The sequence below is a fragment of the Musca autumnalis genome, unplaced genomic scaffold (assembly GCF_047663935.1).
Source record: "Musca autumnalis isolate F117 unplaced genomic scaffold, ASM4766393v1 scaffold_1, whole genome shotgun sequence".
In the NCBI taxonomy this organism is placed as follows: domain Eukaryota; kingdom Metazoa; phylum Arthropoda; class Insecta; order Diptera; family Muscidae; genus Musca; species Musca autumnalis.
The window spans coordinates 305,764,675-305,788,084 of record NW_027411644.1 but is presented as its reverse complement, the minus strand read 5'-3'; the positions used below and the strand labels follow the sequence as shown (position 1 = coordinate 305,788,084).

At 40.2% G+C, this 23,410-nt stretch overlaps 2 protein-coding genes across 2 annotated transcripts in view; one reads left to right on the top strand and one right to left on the bottom strand.

Annotated features, from left to right (window-relative positions):
- The window catches only part of LOC141391408 (uncharacterized), a 126,131-nt gene that overhangs the window by 55,345 nt on the left and 47,376 nt on the right, over nt 1–23,410 (bottom strand). The gene's annotated exons all lie outside the window — the stretch shown is intronic.
- Nucleotides 12,453–13,401, top strand: LOC141391409 (uncharacterized). Its single transcript, XM_073964310.1, has 2 exons — nt 12,453–12,993; nt 13,059–13,401. The coding sequence occupies exons 1-2, from the start codon at nt 12,600–12,602 to the stop codon at nt 13,343–13,345; spliced, it is 681 nt and encodes a 226-aa protein (XP_073820411.1). The 5' UTR covers nt 12,453–12,599; the 3' UTR covers nt 13,346–13,401.

Sequence of the window (23,410 nt, the reverse complement as noted above, 5' to 3'; positions counted from 1 at the left end):
ACTCCCTTCAAAAGTTATCGTGCGCAATATTTTTCCGAACATTTTCGAACTTTTGTGGGTGAGGTACCAAAAGGAGTGGACCGATACAATATTACGAAAACCGTTCGAGAGTTATCTTGCGCACCAGCCAGCCAGCCAGACAGACGGACCGACATGTCTAAATCGACTCGAAATTGTCTGAAACGGATTTCGCCCAAACATATTTGGGGTCTAAAACCATTATTTCGATGAGGCACATTTTGCCCCTATGAAAGTGTATAGTCATCTGAAATTCCCTTCGAGGGTTACGTCTTTGGGCATTTCAAGCGACAGTATCTTCCTTCGTTACTATAAATGCTGAGGGTATAAAAACTTGTACCGGCATCAATACGACTTCTTGCAAAAAGAAGCAAACGGATTCGAGAGCAGGCCTTAAACTGCACTATTCCGCAATTTTGTGTGGGAGGTACTCGAAAGAGTGGACCAATATAGTCCATATTCGAACTTGATCTATGTCTCGTAGATACATATATTACGATATACAAAGTATAGACCAAATCGTTTATTGCTTTCGAGAGTTATCGTGAGCACTATTTTAGCGAAAAGTTTTGAACTATTGAACTGTTCGAACTTAAATTAAGTTTGGACAAAATATTACGAAGGCAAAATTTTGGACCAAATCTTTTTATCCGTTCGGGGGTTATCATGCGGTTATGGACTTGCCCTTGAAAAAAACTTGTACCTTTATAATGGGGTCAGCGAATACGAGTTGTTGCTCTTAAAAACAAAGCGTTTCGAGAGCAGGTTTTAAACTGCACTTTTCGAGAGTTATCGTGCGCTCCAGCCAGACCGACGCACAAACTGATGGACGAAAATAGCTAAATCGACTCTAAATTGTCTGAAAATGATTTCGTCCAAACATACTTTTCTTCGTATCGTGTGAAAGTGTATATGCCGTTCTTAGCTTAAGGACTGAGGATATGAAAAACAGTTTCGCTCATAGCAATGATCACATCCCAATTCTATTTTGTCTAATGAAATAACTAGCAGACAAGTTTTACATGGCTGAGAAATACTCAGACAATTTAAGGTGACATTACATGGAGAGGTTTTTTGCTAGCTTTGATTTTATTTATTTTTGCTTTATTCCAGCCTGAGCGAAACTAGGTAGGTATTCACCAAGGTGACAAAAAATTGATATTCTGTTCAAGTAAAAACTGACTAGACCTAACAACAGACATATTCTAACTTAAGTCTATGTCCTTAGGACTATCCCCTCTTAATTCTAACCTAAACTACGGAATTTCTAGCTGATATGGCGCCCAATGAATTTCTCTTAACCGACTAAAACGACATTTCCCACTAACTGATCTATTATAAATAATTTATGTACTACCTCTGTAACTTTTCGAGCGCTTGAAAAATTATGTGTCACCAAAACACTACCAATTATTGATATTCATTGCCCTTTTTTTAAATATTTTTAAGGCAATAATTTATTTGTTTAGGGCCCACAATTTTCTCCTTCTTCTATTACAAAACATAACCCCCTAATAATAATTTCAAATCTTTTCCCTTTTTACTATTTTTGGCTAAAAGCAAAAAACAGTCATAAAACCAAAACTAAAATTGCACTTCCAGCACATGTTGGCCGGGAATTGATGTAAATCGTGATGGTTGGTTGGTTCGTGGGTGGAGGTGCTAAACAAAATAACAGAAATCACAGAAGTAACGACAAATATTGTCAAATATGATTTAAAAGAAACCTTGAACCTATTACAACGATGTCACGTGTCGGGTACGTGCGAACGCGACAAAATGCGTTGCTGCTACTTCAAGAGCAAGATTACAATAATAAATAGCAATAGGAACAAAAAAAAAAACAGCAACAACTTCATCAACACACAGCAATCAATTGGGGATTGTGGGTGCTCGCGATGATGGGATGGGTTCGATGGCTTGGTTTAGGAGGCTAAAGCAAGGTTCATAATTTAAAAGACTTCGTTACTAACTGAAATAAGCCCTGTGGTCAGTTACGCACCAAGCACACACACATCCGCACACAATGACAACAAGTGCAAACAACTGACACATTAAATGGCGTCTTGATTTTTTTTTTGGTTGAATTATTGTTTTTGTGATTTTTAATTATTTTTGTATTTTTTTTTCGGTTTGATATTCAATTTGTTGTAGTAACTGTTTTTAATGTTTGTTGGCTGTTGGCTGTTGTTATTGTTGTTGTCTTTATTGTAATTGTAGTATTTCTACAAAAATATGCGGTATTTATTTAAACAAAAAAATATTTGGTAAAGAAAAGTGTAAAAATTCATTGGCCATCAATTCATTCATTCATCCATCCATCGATTTGGCTTGAACGCATTACTGCTGCTCGGCTACTACGTCAATCGGCTGGCTAGTCTGTTCGGTGGCTAGTTAGTTACTCCACAATCCGAATAAGTACATGCATTTTAAAAAGCCAGCCACAAAAAATTGTCGCACACAAATTACCGTCTTTGTCGAGTGCCCAGTGTGTGCCCTCATTGTGGGCACCCACTACCGGCAGGCAAGCAGCACTGGGTGGGTCAATTGTTGGTAGTTGGATGGTATTGGTGCCTTCAAAAACGTAGCGTTTTCCCGTGTACGCTTTTTTAGGCTTTCTGTAAATGGTATTTGCGTTTCTTTTGGTTTACGGCACAGTGGGGGATAACAAAAATAATTTAAAATATTATAGAGATCACAACGAACTGCATCATCAATGACCTAAGGAAGAACTTCGTTGGTGGACTGTGGTTTCGGATAAGGGAACAAACAATTTTGAAATATTGGGGGTTATCATGAATGAAATTTCCCCGTGAATTTTGTTTTTCCGCCGTTGCAACTTAAGGGAGAAAGTGAAAATATTCACGGGGAATTGCCGTTCATGATAACCCCCATTGTTTATTTGGTAATTTTTGCATTTTGAAAGTCATATTTTTAGGGTATCAAAATGATCTAGATAATAATACGATAAATAAAATCGTGTAATTTTTATTTTTGTGAATCTTTTTAAGCTACGCTCTTCATTAGAACTACCTTTGTTTAAAACTTCTACAGGAAACCAGGTCCGATATCTTTGTTGGGGAACTTAAAACAAATTTTAGACCTAATCATTGAACGGACAGATCGAACACCGAATATATACCTATAATTGAAATTGTACATAGTAGGTGAGGGGTTTAAGGAATATTTGGGGTCCTCGTCTAGAGAAACATGGCCTTCGCAAGGGATACTTTTCGCATATAAGCGCAAGAAACAAGAAACTAAATTTATCACGTTGTAATATCACGTACGATCGTTCCGAGAAGCAAACATCGACTCGGATCACTACCTTGGTAATTAGTACCCTATTGAGTAGTACCCGATCTCAATAAAAATGTCGTGAAAAACACCGGACTATAAACAATCCGTATAAAAGCAAAGGTTTTTAACATTAGTCTCATCTGCGACCATGCCCCGACCGAAGAGTAGGATGAACAGACGAGCATCTAGAAAGAGTATATGACCGCTGCCCTGGCCATGACATTAATATTGTTCTAGGAGACTTTAATGCTAAAATTGGGAGGGAAAGCGTTTTTGTTCCCACGGTCGGCAAATGCAATATGGCAACACCACTATGTGGGGGTGGTTTTGACCAAAAAGTTTGTAACGCATCGAAATAATGGTCATAGACCCATACTTATACCTTTCAAACTGAATGTCGCGACGAGCTGAGTCGATCTGGAATTTTGGTGGTTAATGGGGGTGTTGGAGGGGAAGAAGACTGTTGATTTTGGTGATGGACATATAATAATATTCAGGGGTCGGAATGGGCAAAAAACTTATTTGGAGAAAAAGTCAACTTTTTATTCCAAAGCAAATATCTCAGCATCTACAAGGGGTATACCAAAAGCAAAGCCTGACAATGAATGTGGAAATTATCAACTTTCTAATCATGTAAAGTAGGTTGTCGTAGGTGGTCAAACAACGAATATGTCGCAATAGTCGATAATGAAACCCAGCTTTTCATTCTTGCGATTTTAATTATAATGACGAATATCACAGCTTTGGTTGGGAACCTTCCGAAAGCAAAGCCTGACTGTGAAAGTAGAAAGTCCCATCTTTACAATGATGCCAATGGCGGAGATATCGCATTAATCGGTAATACATCCCATTTTCCCATTTTTTAATCACGCTACAGGTTGCAATTTTGATCGGATCTTCACCAAATTTTGAGGGGGTCCCATAGAGGAAAAAGCTTATTGATTTTGCTGTGGTCGGAATGGGCAAAAAACGTATGTGTAGAACATTCAACGTTTTATTCATATGCGGATACTCCAAAAGGAAAGCCCGTCGATGGAAGAAGATAAGATTTCCTTTACATTGTTGCAAAGTAGGTTGGCGTATGTTGGATTCATTTCAGCATTGAAGACATTCTGAGCTTTAAAATGTTCCCAATTGCGTTACCAAAATGGTTGTCGAGGTTTGGAGCTTATCATCAATTAGAATTAGAGTAACCGATATTGACAACCTCGACAATAACCATTTATCGGCGGCAAATCAAATGTCATATAGAACCTTTCCTCACTAAATGTCAAATCATATAAAATCAATCTGTAAACCTTGAAGCAGAAGCAGCATCTTTGCCGCAAAACAAACAAAATAATAAAACCAAAATTCAGACCGCCAGCGTCTTTAATTGAATATTAGTGTTTCATTCAACCTACACCACCAGTTTCCCAATAACAACACGTAAGTATCGCCCGAATGCTTGTTGTGTTGTCTATATTCATTGAAGTGTTGTTGCTGTTCGTCGTTGAACAACAATTAATTTCGGTTCTAAAACTACTCTGTAGATTTAGAACCCCTACAAGTCCATACGGAACTTGTACAATGGTGATATGCTTGTGATGTCGAACAAGTAAAAAAGTATCAATCGGCTTTGCCGACAGAGATATACCCTCAGCCTGTGTGTATTGAAATTTTTTGTTTCCCCAAAAAAAACTTATGTATTTAGCGAATATTTTCGAACTTTTGTTAGGGAGGTACCGGAAGGAGAGTACCTATAAGCACCACCTTCGAATTTCATCTAATATTCGAAGAAATATTACGATATCCAAAGTGTTGATGAACGCAGTATTCGGTTCGAGCTCTCCAGCCACTACACGGTGCCATAAGGGTTTTTTTTAACAAATTTCGGGCTGTTTTCTCAAGAAGTAAGTAAGTCGTAATTGAGGCAGCGAATGAAAGTTGCTTCTACAAAAATCAAAGTGATTCGAGAGCAGGTCTTATTTTAAATTTTTTAAAGATAGAAATCAACCTGGCTTACACCGGTTTGAACTCAGATCATGTAAGAATTTAAAATTCGAATAGACTTAACATTTAAGGGACTACACCTAAATATATCTCTTAATCCAACATCGAGGTCGCAATTTTGGAAACCCCAAAAAATACATACGTTTTTTTAGAAAAGAAGTGATTCACTCCACACAGGCAAAGCCGACTGATACTTTTTTAATTGTTTTTATAGAAAAATACGTTTTTTGATTGGTAAAGTATCGAATTCATTAAACGTACTCACCAATCAATTTAGTTGGTCACCATAGGGTATTTTAAAGCTTTCGAACCGTTATCTCAATAAATATGGATTTCTCAACGAATAATTATATCGTTGTCACAGTGACTACCTCCGTTAAAAAAGGCAATCCTCAAACAGCCTTCAAATGAAGTATCTGAAAAAAATAGATCAAACAATTCCACCACTGCACGATGGGGCCAATGACAGGTTTTCGAGGCAACAAATCACTGGGGCAAGCTAGACCTTCCAAATTTTGTACATATGTTTATAATGGGCTTAGAAACTGATATGCCAAATTTGGTTCATATTGGTTCATATATACATATAGCTGCCGTATATATGTTCGCCCGATTTCAAGCAATTGATGGACCAAACACGCAAATTCTGCCCAATTTTTATGCGATTTGGAAAATACCACGGAATTAGGACTACAAATAAGTTTGCCAAGTTATATTGAAATCGGTTCAGATTTTGATATTGCTCCCATATATATTTTCGCCCGATTTTAGGTATCTGGTGCACCAATCCCGCTATGTATGTCCAATCTTGATGAAATTTGAAATGTGTGACGGATTTTGGTCTGGAAACATTTTTGGCAAATCATATTGAAATCGGTACAGAATTGGATATAGCTCCCATATATATGTTCGCCCGATTTCAGGAAAATGATTGACCAAGCATGCAAATTCCATCAAATTACAATAAAATTTGGAAAATGTTACGGAATTCGGACTACAAATAAGTTTGTCAAGTTATATTGAAATCGGTTCAGATATAGAAATAGCTCCCCTATATACATATGTTCAAATTTCATGGTTTTGTCTGTGGTTTGTTATAAGTTAATAAAAAAAGTTTCCAAATTTATTAAAAATCGGGTAAGATTCCGCCACAAAAGCCAACGTTTGCGATATCTTTGAAATTATATATTATTAATATTATTATTATTATATACGTCTATTAAATTTTTCCGAAATCCAATTGGTAACATTAATGGGTTTCCGATTATTCGCCAACCAAAACATAAACATGTCCATATTTTTAAGTATTACGACATCTGAAATCAGATTTTTATGAAAAGGCGCAGATAGGCGCAGCTAATTTTTTCACAAAATGATAGTACACATTAATACCTTTCACCACATATATATAATATCCTAGATCTACCTAGATCTCAAAAGTTATACTCCAGAGAACACATGGATAACAAAGCAAAATACTCCAAAAAAGACATAACATCTTAACTCAAAATTACATTTACCACACATAACATTTTTATTATTTGTTAACACTATCTTATTTTACATACCCATTGAAGAGCTTTCCATGTTTAAAAAATATAAAAATGTCGAAATGTTCTTTTTGGCGCCTAAAATGCTTTCACTACTTATTTATAATGAATGTCGGAAAATGATGCATAAGAAAATATGTCACCATTGCCAGATCAGTATGTCGCTATGTGATGTTACCAGATTGATTTATTTTTTTATTTTTAGTGATTCAGAGTGTTGGCAATCGAAATCCGTTATTATTTTTTTCAAATTGTTCACTTCAAAAATTGACTTTTTGCCTCGAAAACCTGCTATTGGCCCCATCGTGCACTGGACTAGATTGCGAGTGGCAAACTTTGGAGTAAATCGCTTGGAAGATTATAATGCGCGCAAGCCAGTCAGGAGGATGTACGAAGCCATAGGCCGATAAAAGTAGGTTAGAGATTTATAGGCTACCTGACTTCCTTACAAATAACCTTGGTTTATACCCGCATCTACAAGGAGTATACGGAGGAGATAACGAAACTGTCGAAACGAAATTTCAAAATCCCGTCTTAGAGAAATGACACGAGACGAGATTCCAATCTCGATAATGAAAAAAAAATCTAAGATATTTTTAATAGCTTATGGTGATCGCAATGGTCTTCCCAAAGACATTAAGGTGCTTCGAGTTTTTTTTTTCAGAGAACATTAGAAACCTTTGAGGTATTTTGAAAAATATCAGAAAATTATCAGCCACCTCCTTATAGCGTCGGAAGATCTCTTATGGCTTTCATGTACTGTTAGAAGATCTCTAAGGTCTTCTGAAGAGCATCATAATGATCTGAGATCTACTGAACAATCTCATGTGATTGATGTTGCCTTCCCTAACGAATCAAAGACCTTCGATGTCTTTTGAAAATTATTATAAAACTCTGTAGTCTTCTGAAAACCACTAGAACATGCTCATAGTCTGCTCACGGTTGTTGTGGTCGTTTGTATGAAATCACGTCGGCCAGCGACTTGAGGACCTTGTTCCTATTTCTGACCTTGTTGAAAATAGTTCTGGCTTGCGCGGACGACTTAAAGATCCTGTAGAGCCACCCTGTTGCAGTTCTCAGAGCGGCATTCTGGCAGCAGATTTGAATATTCTTCCACTGCGTAGCGGTAACATTTGCATACTACACTGGCGCCGCATAGGCCGGCCTTTTGCTTTAATGAAGCGATTTGAGAACTTTGTTTCTACTTCTGATCTTGTTCCAAAAAGCTGTGGCTTGTTCCCGTACGGAGTCCAGGAGTGAAATATTCCCCAGCTACGTAGACATTTAAGCTATCACATATATATGTCATCGTCGATAGGACCCGATGCCAAGATCGTACAACCATCCGCATACATTACGATCTCTATGCCGTCTGGAGGGATGTAGAATTTGAGAAAAGTAGAGATTAAATAATTCCGGAGATATTACCCTACTTTGGAAAACTCCCTGTTTCACTTCGCGAGTCCTCGACTTCTTATTTCTGAATTCACCAACGGGTGGCGTTCACATATTTAGTTTAATACCCAATGATACAAACACGGAAGTCTTCTTTCTGAATATCCTCGAACAGCTTGACACGGTTGATGGTATCGAAGGCCTTCGATATTTTAAGAGCCAACATAACTGTTCAGTCGCCCGACCTGATATGGTTCAGTCCTCGAATGATATCGCACCTGTTCAACAAAAGGGTAGTAACTCGAAATTTTCTACTTTTCAGTAGAGACAAAAAACAATTTATTTTAATGTTAAAGGTATAATACACAAAAAAGCTATGCCATCGTATAGATATCTTTTTTCCTACACTACAGCACTGGACTTCTTTTTATTTCATTAAGTATTTGGTCATATTTCTAACCATTTTTCGAGTTACTACCATTTTGTTGAAACAAATGTATGTTTTGGTAGAGAAATTATTTCGACTTGTGCCCCTTTAACTGAAAAAATGGGCGGCGATTGATAACATAAAGAGGGAACAATTCGAAATACTACTCTTTTGCTGAAAAAATCGCGATGTAAATGCTTGAAACATGCGGGCGCAACTTGAAATAAGTATCTTTTGTCGATACAGAGTAGTTATTCTGAAGATATGAAAATTGACTTATCGGTATTTTTGACGAAAGAGTAGACAAAACAATGGGAGTTTTTTACAGTAGGTGGAGTTGATTATTATGTATCGTTTTTTGATGAAAAGTGAAAATTTCGAAATTTTGAGTTACTACCCTTTTGTTGAACAGGTGCGATATGTGTGGATATGGTGTGTAATTCTGGTGTGGTGTTGCGCATTTTCCGGAATCCATGCTGAAGTTGGCCAACTGGGAAAAATTATTCTCATCATGGGGAGGAGTAATGCTTAGCTACTGGCGACAAGAGGAAGATAGGCCTGTACGATTAACCTCTAATGGCTTTTCCTTGCCTGGATTTAGTAGCGGGACCATCATGCCGACTTTCCGTGCTTCTGGTAGAATATGGGTGGCTTACGATAGATTGTGGGCACTTGTTAAATACTCAAACCCTCACTAGTGAGATTCCGTGTGGGTACATCGGTTTGGATAATTTCACCTTTCGAATGACGTCTGATTTTGCAGATCATCGTAAATTGTTGTGGTACCTACCTCGGCTCTTATACGGCGTGACCTATCACTCTGAGGGTGCTCTACTGTCGGTTAAAATAAAACGCGCACCGCTTCAGTTATTCTGTCATCCTTCTATCCCGGATTCGAGCGTGATTTAACCGTTGACCACAAATTACTTAATCCTGTACCAATGTGGCATTGTTCCAGGTGGTCTAGCACTTTTATCCGCTTATGTTCACCTACTAGCCTGTTGACTTTTGGATTAAGTTCTCTAACTCTTGGATCTTCAGGGTTTCCTACGACGAAGCTTATCACTTCTGGGAAATTTGGTCTGATTTGGGGTATTCGAATAACAGGTATGTAGCGAGCATCTTTAGCAATGGAATTTGTTTCAGCTACCTGAGGATCTGAGGGAACGGGCAGCTCTCTGAAGTGGTGATAGGTACATTCTCTAAACCCTTTGCAAACAGCATTTCCATGGTTCAGAAAAGGTAGTCTGTTTACGGAGACAATGATCGTTTATCAGATCTGAGGGAACGGGCAGCTCTCTGAAGCGAAGATAGGTAAACTCTCTGAACTCTTGCCAATCAGCTTTTCCAAGGTTCAGAAAAGTACGGGTACATAGGTGGTATGTTTACGGACACGATGATTGGAAGATAGGTTGAGCGAAAGAAAATAATAGGTTGTCAGGACACGTCATTTTTTAGATCGGGTGCCACAATATTGATGTCTGGCGATTTTTATCAATTTCCTCTTATTCTCGTAGGAACGTCTTTGTTCATAGTGCAAAATGTGGAGCTGTCAATTTGCGAGGCCATTGATGTACCCCTCTCATGTGGGCCACCAGTCCCTGCTCCGTTTGGGGACCAACTTATTGGTTACTATGTCGTACCACAGGTACCAGTTACCATTAGGTCTGCTGGCCTAGCCTGGTAGTTGGTGTCGGTCTCCTTGTGGGAGTATCTAGGTGGTTGTGGTTGTATCCAAATCGCAGGTAGAGTTTCCGGCTTGAATGTGGAGGTGCTTTGCAAGCGGCTGTTTGAGTCGTAGAAAGACGGGACTTTCAGATGATTTTCGCACCTATCCTAACAGTGCCAAACACTTGAATACAATTGTTACCTCACATCGGTGCAAGGGACGTTGAACACGGTATATATGTACCCCTCTGGTCATTGTCTAGGACGGAATGTCAAAGCTCGTGGTGAGCATTGACGTCCCCTAGCACCAGACGGTTATTGTCCTCCCAAGGGGAACTATATATAATTGTTCCACAAACATGCCTGAAGGGACAAGGGAGACGGGTGCCAACGTGGTGCAATGGTATGCACGCCCGCCATGCACGCTGAAAGTCGTGGGTCCGATTCCCCGGCCAGGCAACATCAAAAATTTTTCAGCGGTGGGAAAATACCCCTCAGTAATGTTGGCGACATTTCCTGAGTAATTCAGCCATGTGACGATGAGTTTTGTTTCATGCTTCGCGACGACGATGATGTTCCTCCGACTCATAAATCCATGATTACACTAACTTTGTTGCGGAAACCGTTGCAATTGAATTGCAGGAACAATGCATTCCCGGGGCGCTGAACTACAACTTGGGTTGTTATATGCTGAGTTGTTGTTGGGGAGAATGCGGGGGTATATTTTATTCTGACGACGATGATTCCGACGTCGAAATTGGAGACACGCTGGGAGATACTATGGTGCGGCAAACTCCTATCTCAGTAGTCCTGCATGCGACTTAGACCAGGATCTGGCAAACGAAATATATCTATGTCCTGTCGGTTTTCTCTATCCCGGCACGGGCCAAAAGAGTTTGAAACCAGAGCTCCGATTTGCTCGTTTTTACTCGCGAGTGAAAAGTACCTCGAAGAGTACGAGTTTTAAAAAAAGCTCACTCTTTTGTTTTATTTGCGGGCACTCGCGAGTACTCCTGGTTTAGAAATAAGAGTGGAAGTGAATTACTCGAAATAGAGTACGAATTTACTCGAAGGGTAAAATCGAGTAGGACAAATGTATGACGTGTGGTCGGAGGTTCAGTACATCCTCCTCCGAACTTCCGACCACCCTCCTCGGAACTTCCGAACCTCCGAGCACCCTCCTTCGAACCTCCGAGCACCCTACTCCGAACTTCCGAACACCCTCCTCCGAACCTCCGAGCACCCTCCTCCGAACCTCCGACTACCCTTCTCGGAACTTCCGAACGTCCGACTACTCTCCTCCGAATTTTCGAACAACTTGCCCTTTCTACCTTCAGTCTACAGCAAAATCACACACGAACACACAAACGGTCAAAAAATAAATACATTTTTCCTACTCGATTTTACTCCTCGAGTAAACTCGTACTCTATTTCGAGCATTTTCACTCCCGCTATTTTTATCTTGCAAATCTCGTACTCTTCATGACTCGCGAGTAAAAACGAGCAAGTCTGAAATATGCTTCGCGAGTGATGAGTTAAAATAGAGTATACTTTATTTTTTCTACTCGCGAGAGTACTCCCGCTCGAATTTCACTCGCGAGTAGAATTCGAGCGAGTATTTCGGGACGTATTTTCGCTCCCAATTTGAAACAAAAAACCCCTACAAAGCTTATTAACACTTTAAAATGTTCGTTAACCGAGCTAATACATATACTGGGCTGCAAACCCATAGTATAAGAAAAGATCCTCTAAGTTCCATGTGGAACGTAATTAAGATGATATTTTCAATAGAAGGCTCATACATCGATCTTTTTACCTCGACTCTATTTGGTTTCGAATATTGTCCTCTGCATTTGCACAATATAATTTTCAGCATGTTCTCTTCTATGGACAAGGGTTGGCCATAATTATCACAACTTGCCCAGCGACCAAATTAGGCACCTAGCATGTCATCAAACGCTTAACAACACAAAAACAAAAATGTACACACGTGAAACCCTCACAAGCCAGCTACCAACCACCCAAATTTGGTTAACCACCGACATATTCGGCCACTGTGCATGCGTTCAAGTTTTACTTTCTTTTGGTCGAGCTGTCGATGTTGAGTATAAAACGCTGACGATTGTTGGCAAACGATATCATTGTTTTCGAATTCATTCGATCATCAACACATCCGCGGCAGTTTGAACGGATCTGAAAAAAATTTAATTTCTTAACAAATCAACCAAAAAAACCCTTTTCACTTTACAATGGCTTTCCGTTTCGCTCAATTCTTGGCCGTCGGCTGTCTTTTCTTGGTTGCTGCCAATGCTGCCGCCATTGACAACAGCATTGCTGAACCCCGCATTGCATCCTCGGAGGATTTGATCACCAACATTGTTGACAACTGCTTCAACGAGAATGGCATGCACTGTTTGAAGGAGAAAGTTTTGACCTATTTGGATAATGTGTCCGGTGTTGAGGAGGAAGTTAGTGGCCGTGCCTTGAGCGACGATGTCATGGATAAGGCAATTACCGATCGTGTGGCTCGCATTTTGAATACCAACGAAATCCGTGTACAATTGCCCCAGACATTGTTCGATGGTTCCGTCATCACCTACCGTGCTGATCGTGGTTTTGATTTGGAAGTTACCGAAACTGATGGTAAGTTGAAATTATCGGTTGTGATGAATTGAGGCAATTTCTAATTTTATTTTCTTTCCTTTTAGCCCGCAGCCACAAGAAGAAGAACAAGTTGAACACCAGCTTGTTGTTGTTGGTTACCATCAAGGCCATCATCATGCCCATCCTCATGACTTTGATCAAATTGAAGGCCATCAAGGCTTTGATCTTGTCCAAATTGGCCATCAAATTGGTTTTGGGTTTCGTCATCTACAATTTGTTCACCAAATTGAGCGGTGCCAAAATGACCATGATGCCCATGTCTGCCGCCTCCACCGCCTACGATCGCAGCAGCAACGCTGATGCCCAATACTTGGCCTACAATGCCTATTAAGAGAATTCGAGTTGAGACTTATGGACCCTAACCCAACAAACCAACCACCAAATGGAAGCTGCTAAGTTCGATTTGTAACCCCTAAGTTGGGGGCAAGAGATATTGCCTCATATGGAGGTTTCAAAAGCTTATGTAGTTAAGTAGTTTAATTAAATTATTATTATTTATAATTTATTATTAATGCAACAACAAAACAAAAGACAAGTTCCATCTTCAAGGAGAGCTGGATGGAACCTTCGCTTCATTCTTCTCCCCCTTTTCTAGTTCTGTCCATTTCTATAACTTTCCCTCTCTTTTCGATTTCACCTTTTTCCCCCCCACTATTTCCTCTTACAACGAACAACCACCACAAATGTCATTCCAAAGAATCATTGAACATAAAAACAATTTTAAGTTATTAATTTATTTAATTTATTATAAATGAAGAAATGCAAATTACAAAAAAAGAAACAAAAAAAATAATAAAAAATATTTTTCCCAAAACTCATTTGTATTCAATTCAATGCGCCTGCCTGCGCAACAACAACTTCAATTGGGTAATGAAGAAGCAGAAGAAGGGTGAAAGTAATTAGTCATAAAGTTATGATTAGTTGCCATTCATTGATTAATCAATGCAAAGACTTGGCAACAACAACAATGCCAAATGGTCGACAAAAATATTTGGGACAGACATCGAAGGCGTTAAGGAATTTGGGCTGCATTCCATAATTTAATAAAAATAAAAAAAAAATAACTCAAAATAATTCAACGTCTCAATATTTAATTGTGTGTCAATTATTTAATTTCACTTTCGTATAACCAAAAAAAAAAAAAAAATGGGTGGGGTAAAATATTTGGGCCATCGAATTTGTTTGTTAGTGTTAAAACATATTTATTATGGCCATATTAATATGAAATCAATTTCACCCAAAATTTTTGAGATCCATATTGGTAGTGGGTATTTCCGCATTTCACCGAGCAATTTTTGAAAAAGGAAGTTCATTTGATTTAGAAAGAAATAACATTTTTGTGAGTAACAGAATCAGCTGTAGAAATTTTGTGAAGTAGCTATATACACCTACATTTGTTCCCAGAAACATCCTAGAATGGACAACAGAGGCTTCTCTCATACCAATGAGTGTGACTCGATTCATATTAACTAAGTGATATTAAACCTACTTTCCGAACGGCGTGTCGTAAGACCCCACTTGGTAGATAACTTGTACATGCTGCAAGTACTCATAAAATATAGCCTTCATTACGCTGAGGTATAATTTTGTCACCGTTGAAAATGTAATGTTGTCTAACTTGGGAATTGAACCGCGGCATTCAGTGTGCAAGGGCCTAATTAGTTCACTAACAGAGCCAATCAATACAGTCTACACACATAAGATATATAATCCTTCATACATTACAAAGACCGTCACGACATACCCTCTACAGAAAATAGCCGAGCTAAGAAAAGATTTCCATTCCTATCTATTGTTCCACAAACATACCAGAAGAGACAACGGTGCCACGTGGTGCAATGGTATGCCCACCCGCCTTACACCTAAGCCAGTCAGACAACGATGGTAGAAGGCCTCTGGGGAGGTCTTCTATATAGTAGAAGGCCTCTGAGGAGCTCTTCTATATGGTAGAAGGCTCTGGGGAGGTCTTCTATATGGTAGAAGTTCTCTGGGAAGATCTTCTATATGGTGGAAGGCCTCTGGGGAGGTCTTCTATATAGTAGAAGGCCTCTGATGAGGTTTTCTATATGGTAGAATGCCTCTGGGGAGACCTTCTATATGGTAGAAAGCCTCTTGGGAGGTCTTCTATGTGGTATAAGGCCTCTGGGGAGGTCTTCTATATGGTAGAATGCCTCTGGGGAGGTCCTCTATATGGTAGAAAGCCTCTGGGGAGGTTTTCGATGTGGTAGAAGGCCTTTGGGGAGTTCTTTTATATGGTAGATGGCCTCTGGGGAGGTCTTCTATCTGGTAGAAGGCCTCTGGGGAGGTCTTTTATATGGTAGATGGCTTCTGGGGAGGTATTGTATATGGTAGAAGCGCTCTGGAGATGTCTTCTATATGGCAGAAGGTCTCTGGGAAGGTCTTCTATATGATAGAATACCTCTGGGGAGGTCTTCTATGTGGTAGAAGGCCTCTGAGGAGGTCTTCTATATGGTAGAATGCCTCTGGGGAGACCTTCTATATGGTAGAAAGCCTCTTGGGAGGTCTTCTATGTGGTATAAGGCCTCTGGGGAGGTCTTCTATATGGTAGAATGCCTCTGGGGAGGTCCTCTATATGGTAGAAAGCCTCTGGGGAGGTTTTCGATGTGGTAGAAGGCCTTTGGGGAGTTCTTTTATATGGTAGATGGCCTCTGGGGAGGTCTTCTATCTGGTAGAAGGCCTCTGGGGAGGTCTTTTATATGGTAGATGGCTTCTGGGGAGGTATTGTATATGGTAGAAGCGCTCTGGAGATGTCTTCTATATGGCAGAAGGTCTCTGGGAAGGTCTTCTATATGATAGAATACCTCTGGGGAGGTCTTCTATGTGGTAGAAGGCCTCTGAGGAGGTCTTCTATATGGTAGAAGGCCTCTGGGGAGGTCTTTTATATGGTAGAAGGCTTCTGGGGAGGTCTTCTATGTGGTAGAAGGCCTCCTGGGTAGAAAGCCTCTGTGGAGGTCTTTTATATGATAAATGGCCTCTGGGCAGGTCCTCTATATGCTAGAATGCCTTAAGGACCAATAAGGGCCATTTTCAAAGTTAAACTAAATTTGGACAAAATATTTGTAGATCCAAAGTGGTTACCCTGTTCAAGTAAGTGTATCGTGCTTACCAATTTAAATTTTGGGGGGAAGTACTGGAAGTTGTCGACCGGTATTGCCCATCTTCGAACTGAAACTAAGTTTGGACAAAATATGACGGAGGCCAAATTTTGGACCAAACCGTTGATCAGTTCGATTGCCAAAGTGCGCTCCAGCCACTACACATGGTGTCATAGGGATTTTTACAACTTTCGGGCTATTTTCTCACAAAGTATTTACTTGCCCCTGAAAAAACGTGTACCATCGTAAGGGGGGTCAGTAAATGGAAGTTGCTTCAACAAAAATCAAAGTGAATCGAGAGCAGGTCTTAAAGTGAACTTATCCGAAATATTGTGTGGGAGGTACCCGAAGGAGTGGACAAATATAGTCCATATTCGAACCTGATCTATACCTGCCAGATATATTAGGATGTGTAAAGTATGGACTAAATCGGTCACTCCCTTCAAGAGTGGTCGTACGCACAATTTTCCGAACATTTTTGAACTTTTGTGGAGGAGGTACCTGAAGGAATGGACCGATATGGCTTATCTTCGAACTTAAACTAAGTTTGCACAAAATATTGCGAAGGCCAAATGTTGGACCGAATTGGCAGATCCCTTGGAGAGTTATGCTACGCTCCAACAACTACACACGGTGTAATAGGGGTTTTTTTGCACCTTTCAGGCTATTTTGTCTAGAATGATGAAACTTGTACCGTCTTATGGGTGGCAGTGAATACAAGTTGCTACAAAAAAATCAATGCGATTCGAGAGCAGGTCCTAAACTGAACTTTTCCGAAATTTTGTGTGGGAGGTACCCGAAGGAGTGGACAGATTGAGTCTATATTGAAACCTCATCTAAGTTTGGTAAAAATTTCACGATGTGCAAAGTATGAACCAAATCGGTTACTCCCTTCAAGAGTTATCGTGCGCACAAATGTTCCAAACTTTTGTAAAGGAGGTACCAGAAGGAGTGGACCGATATAACCCATCTTCGAATTTAAACTAAGTTTGCACAAAATATTACAACAGCCAAATTTTGGACCGAATCGGTTAATCTGTTCGAGAGCTATCGCGCGCTCCAGCCAGCCAGACAGACAGACGGACGGAGAGTATTACGTCGTATCAGATCTCTTCCTGCCGATGATGAACCACCACAGATTACAATCGATGATGTTGCGAATGCCATCAGGAACGCTAAATCATCCAAAGCGTTTGGCCCTGATGGAATCTCCATGGTAATGCTGAAGCAGCTGGATGAGCCGGGAGTTCAGTATCTCGCTAAAGTTCTCAACTTGTCGCTTACTTACTTACTTAGCTTGCCCATTACAGAACATTTGTTCCATAGGCCGAACTAAGAAAAGATATTTATTTCTCTCTTTTTATTGCTTCGCTTTCTGGAATATCGCGCCTTGTTATCTTTTCATCCACTTGTTTGCGCCATCTATTCTTTGGCCTGCCAATTCTGGATCTTTCGAAGAAATTTTCTCTCAAACACACCAAGCACTGCCACGTATGCTTGCGCAAGTACCCAGACTTCGGAACCATACATCAGCACGGGTAGTATCAGTGTTTTGTAGAGCGTTATTTTTGCTTGACGAGATGTGGCTTTGTTTTTGAACTGCTTACTTAAACCAAAGTAGCATCTGTTGGCCAATACAATTCTTCTTTTTACTTCACAACTGATGTCGTTTGTTGTGTTTACGGCGGTGCCGAGGTAGACGAAGTCTTTTACTACCTCAAATTATAGGAACCAACGTCAACAGTTGGCCCGATCTCTATGGACGCATTGCGCATCGACACCATCAACTTTGTCTTCTCGCCGTTTACCGCCAGATCCACTTTAGCATATTCCCTTTCGACTTTTTCAAAGGTATCAGTTTCTTCTTTACCAATCGACCTATAATGTCAATGTCATCGGCATAAGCAAGTAACATATGGCAGTTTGTATATATTGTGCCACTTCTTTTCGCCTTCGCATCTTGTATAACCTTTTCCGGAAGAATGTTGAAAAGATCACACGAGAGACCATCTCCTTGTCTGAAACCTCTTTTGGTACCAAACTCTTAGGAGAGGTTCTTTCCTATTTAAACTGACGATCGAGTATCAGTTAATGTCATTCTACAAAGCCGGATTAGCTTTGCGGGGATACCAAATTCAGACATGGTTTGGAATACCTTTGAACGTAGGGGCCTGTCAAAGGCTGCTTTGTAATCAACAAAAAGGTGGTAATAGTCCGGTCAAAATATACATGCGTATAAGGGGGAAATAGCAAAATTCCCACAAAGCTGAATTTTGGTGGAGAGCTAGGGTTGGCCATTAGAAGCAACGTCCTAAAAGTCCCCATCTATCCCATGTGTGCAAAACAAATTATTCGGGGTCAAAGGTCATTTTTGGAGGCATTATTCAGTTTTTTTAATTTTTCTCAAAAACGGTAATACTAAGCAAAAGCCCGCTAAAGTAAAAGTTGTAGATTCAATTATGGTCTACAGAGTGGTCTTTATGATTCTTAAAAAAGACTTACCATTTTCGAGATATCTCGATCTAAAGGTCACATAAAAAATTAGCCGCGTAAGTACATTATGAGGCGAACCGGTTAAAGTAACGACACTATGTGTTAGATACTTCCGTAAGCTTTCAAACGATATACACTTTGCAGTAATCGGTTCAGTAGAACCGGGTCTATCCCGGTTTTTAAATTTGGCCCTCGGGTCTAATAACCGGCGAACCGGATCCGCAACCGTTGAAAATTATACATTTCCGTAGTCAGCGCAACAAACCCTACCTTCGGACAAAACTTAAAAAAAATCGGAGAGTTTTCGTTGGGGTCGTTCCCGTTGGTCTTTCGATTATACATGCGGGTTAAATGGGCTATTTTTGCATAAAATGACTCTAACATTGAATAACTCTACTAAACACCATCCGATTTTGTTGGATTTTTTTTAAGAAGATAGCTATAATTTCGCTCTTCAAGAAAATATATATTTTTTGGGGGACAGTCCCCATTACTTCGCTTATTTTAGCCGGTTCGTCTGAATATGTGCATATTTCCCTTATAAGTGCATAAAAATCATGTGTTTTTTAGAACAGCTATATCTCAAGAAAGGTTCCTTCTAAGAAAAAAATTATAAGGGTCAAACTTGTAGATAATTTTTCTGTCTACAATATTTACTTTAGTCACTTTTTGATTAGATCAACCGTTTTCAAAAAATAAATCCGAAAACCTAAAAACCCTTAAATTTTGACCTTTGACCCTGAATAATTTTGTTTGCACACATGGGATCGATGGGGACTTTTAGGACGTTGCTTCTAATGGCAAACCCTAGCTCTCCACCAAAATTCAGCTTTGTGGGAATTTTTGCTATTTCAATGTCTATTTTGACTGGACTATAAATGTCGATCTGCATCTCTTGGGTCTTCTCCAGGATTTGCCGCAGGGTAAATATCTGGTCAATGGTGGACTTGCCAGGTGTAAAGCAGCAATTATTTCGTTGACCATAGGCTTTAGTCGTTCGCACATTATCACATTATCCCTAACACTATCTTGTAGGCAATAGGGAGAAGATTTATGCCCCTATAGTTAGAGCACACAGTCTTATCTCCTTGCTTGTGGACAGGGAACAAGATGTTCAGGTTAAAATCGTCGGGTACACGTTTTTCCTGCCAGATGGTGCTAACTAGCTGATGAATACACCTTATGAGCGTGTCGCCTACGGTTTTGAACAGCTCGGCTGGTAAGCCATCGGCTGCTGCTGCCTTATTATTCTTCAGCCGACTTACTTCTGTCTTTACCTCATCTTGGCTGGGCGGTATACATTCAATACCATCTTCTGGGATTGGATCTGTGGTATCTTTGCCGTCTTCGCTACTATCGGATACCAACAGTTTGGAAAAAATGCTATTTATATATCCTTAGCACACTATCATTTACCAGATTACCTTGCTGGTCTCTACAGGAGGATGTGCCAGTTCCAAAGCCATCAGTTTGATGTTTCACTCTTTGGTAGAATTTTCGGACTTCATTCTGTCTCCTGTACATCTTGATTTTTTCACACTCCCGTCTTTCCATTTCTCTCTTTTTCCTGCGGAAAAGACGTTTTTCCTCTCTCCTTTTCTCTCGATACCTCTCTCGTGCGCTACGCGTTGCTACTGATTGTAGAGTAGCCCTATATGCCGCATTTTTCTCTTCGGTAGCAGCAAGACACTCCTGGTCATACCATGGATTCCTTGGTGGAGGTCTCTGGTGTCCAAGTATGGAATTTGCTGCTGTTTGCATGGAGTGGGCAATATTTTGCCATTGTGCTGATATGTTATCGGGATGAGGAGTGCTTTCATTAAGCAATTGGTCCAATTTGATTACTTGTTCTTTGATCTGGAGACGGCCAGGTGCCCTTATAAATATCGAGATGCTTAAATCTGGTACTGCTAACTACCATGTTTTTGCAGCTGCAAAGTCTATCAGCCTCATACCATCGTCAGATGTTTCACTGTAGAGATTGGACTGTTGGGCCAAAGATATTTTCCTTTCCAATTTTGGCCAGGGCTTGGGCTGTATCAGTTACCAAATTTCCTTGTTGGTATCTGATTTTGCGGCTGTTTGCATGGAGTGGGCAAGGTTTTGCCATTGTCCTGATATGTTATCGGGACGAGGAGTGCTTTGATTAAGCAGTTGGTCCAGTTGAGTGGAATATGCTGTGGCTATCTGTTGTGATTGTAGCTTACCGATGTCTAACTATCTTGTAGTGTCTGTTCGTACTTTGTTTGCTACGTTTAAGCGGGTGCGTACCTTTGCTGCAACAAGGTAGTGGTCCGAATCAATGTTTGCGCCTCGAAACGATCGTACATCCAACACGCTTGATGCATGTCTTCCATCTGTCACAACGTGATTAATTTCATTTCTTGTTCTCTGATCTGGCGACAGCCAGGTGCCCTTATGAATATCAAGATGCTTAAATCTGGTACTGCCAACTACCATGTTTTTGCAGCTGCAAAGTCTATCAGACTCATACCATTGTCAGATGTTTCACTGTGGAGACTGAATTTCCCGACTGTTGGGCCAAAGATATTCTCCTTTCCAATTTTGGCATTAAAATCGCCTAGCATAATTTTAATGTCATAGGCAGGGCAACGGTCATATGTTTCTTCTAAGCGCTCATAAACTATATCTTTGGCCTGTTCGTCCTTGTCTTCAGTGGGAGCAAGAGCGCAAATAAAGCTGATGTTGAAGAATTTTGCTTTTAATCGAATTGCAGCAAGCCTTTCATTCACTGGGTGAAGATGGATACCAGATGTTTTAGTCTCGGACTAACTACGAATCCGCAACCAAACCCATGCTTTACGTCATGACAGCTATAACACAGTGCGTCACCTTTAGGTGTTGTTGTGACGCCTTTCCCAACCCTTCGTATTTCCTGTATGGCAGTAATGTCGGCCTTGTACTTTTCAAGTACATCTGCCAATGCGTAAACGGCACCTTCCCTATAAAGAGTGCGAACATTTCAGGTGCAGATTCGCAGATCATGGTCCTTAAAACGATTGCGGGGTTCGTCAATTTTAGAGGGGGTTGTTTTTCTTTTCTTTCGTTTTTTCATAGTATGCTGTTTTTTCTAGGGGAGGGTTACTAGCCCGACGCCCAAACCCAAGTTTTTAACGTTCTTATGTAGGGATCGCTGATAATTGCTAGATCGACCTCTAGTTCCCGAACTGTCTGTTTTAACAAATCTTGGGCAGCTTCACAATGATTTAAATTTAGTTGTATAAATTTCATTAAGTTGGCGTAGAGCTTCCTTGTATTTCGGGCAGACAGTCGACCCAGTGATGTGGCTACGATCTGTTGATGGTTCATTGCATAGCATACACTTGGGGGGGTTTTACAATTAGCAACCTTGTGACCCGCTTCTCCACAGCAAATGCAGCGACCTGAGTTGTCGTTCGGGTTTTTACATCTAACTGCTGTATGACCAAAGTCCAGACATTTATAACACCTCATTGGTGTCAATTTTTCACGTATTCGACAATCCGCCCATCCAATACGTAGTATTCTTTTCTTTAAAAGAATATTCGCTAGCAGCGAGCTTACGGAAATTGTAGCAGTTTGTGTGCCTCTATATGCTTTTCGTAGTGATTTTATTGCAGATGCTTGCAATGCTTTAAAATCGTCCGAAACGTCGCTGATAGCCTGGAGAATATCATCTCTATTAGACACCCCATCTATATCTTTAATTTCCAGTTGTACTTCCTGGGTTAAGGCACTAACTTCAGCGGTTGGGCCTTAGACATCTTCAATGGCTTCTCTAAAGTCATTTGTGTTCTGGTGTGCTGGTTTATTAAGTTCTAACAATAGCTCACCCTTCTCTGTCGTCCGAATTGTCTTCACAATTTTGCATAACGCAGCCAGCTTTGCTTAACTTTTCACTTGCCTCAGAATGTCTGAATATGAGGAATCTCCACATGTTTTAATTATTAAAGCATCTAGTTTACTTGGTTTCCTTTTCCTTCTAGATCTTGTTTGAACTTTATTCCATGCTGCCGCATTTTTTACGGTATCGGATTTTCCCACATTTTCGTTGATTGTCTCTTCTATTGTCTTTACAGAATCTGGCTCTTTAATTTTAGGTACGACTTCTTTTTTCTTTTTTGTCCTATTCTCCTTCGGGCTTTGGGTCTTGGGGACTCTTTTCAACGCAGGTGTTGTTGGGGTTCCTGGTTGTTTAGGCTTAATCCATGCTTCGGTTTGGGTCTGCTTATTGTCTAACTGGCCCATTTGACGTATTTCAGCTTCCTTATTCATATCATCGGCTACTTTTAAATATATTGCCTGTATCTCTCTCATCATAGATTGGATATCTTTGTGGATGTTATTTTTCGATTTGACAAATTCATCCAACTGAGCTATTTTCCTTCCGAGCCTCCTTAGATTTTCACTTCCAGGACTTTTGTTTTTAGGCGCTTCTTCGCCTGAATTATTAGTCGGTGTCGCCATCACAATCACCGAACTCCTTTCTAATGGGGAATTTACATCTCCCGTGTTTTCGACTCGTAGACCCGAGCATTTTCCCAGTGGGGTTTCTTCAACCTCTATATTTGTTCTCCTTGTTTCTTGATTTGCTTCGTTCATTTTAGGTTTCGTGGTCCCAACTCAAAGCCGCTATCGCCGCTCGTAAAATGTGCAGTCACGTAAAGATCCCATGGGTCCCTATTCCTAGGTCCATGCGAGGGTTGACGGGAGACCTTTATGAGATCTCCCGTTCAGAGCCAGATCCGTGTTAATCGGGAATGTACATCCGAACCTACACTGCCAAC

Coding starts and splice junctions, on each gene's coding strand:
- LOC141391409 (XM_073964310.1), top strand. CDS start 12,600: ATGGCTTTCCGTTTCGCTCAATTCTTGGCCGTCGGCTGTCTTTTCTTG. Junction 12,994..13,058: donor GGAAGTTACCGAAACTGATG/GTAAGTTGAAAT, acceptor CTTTCCTTTTAG/CCCGCAGCCACAAGAAGAAG.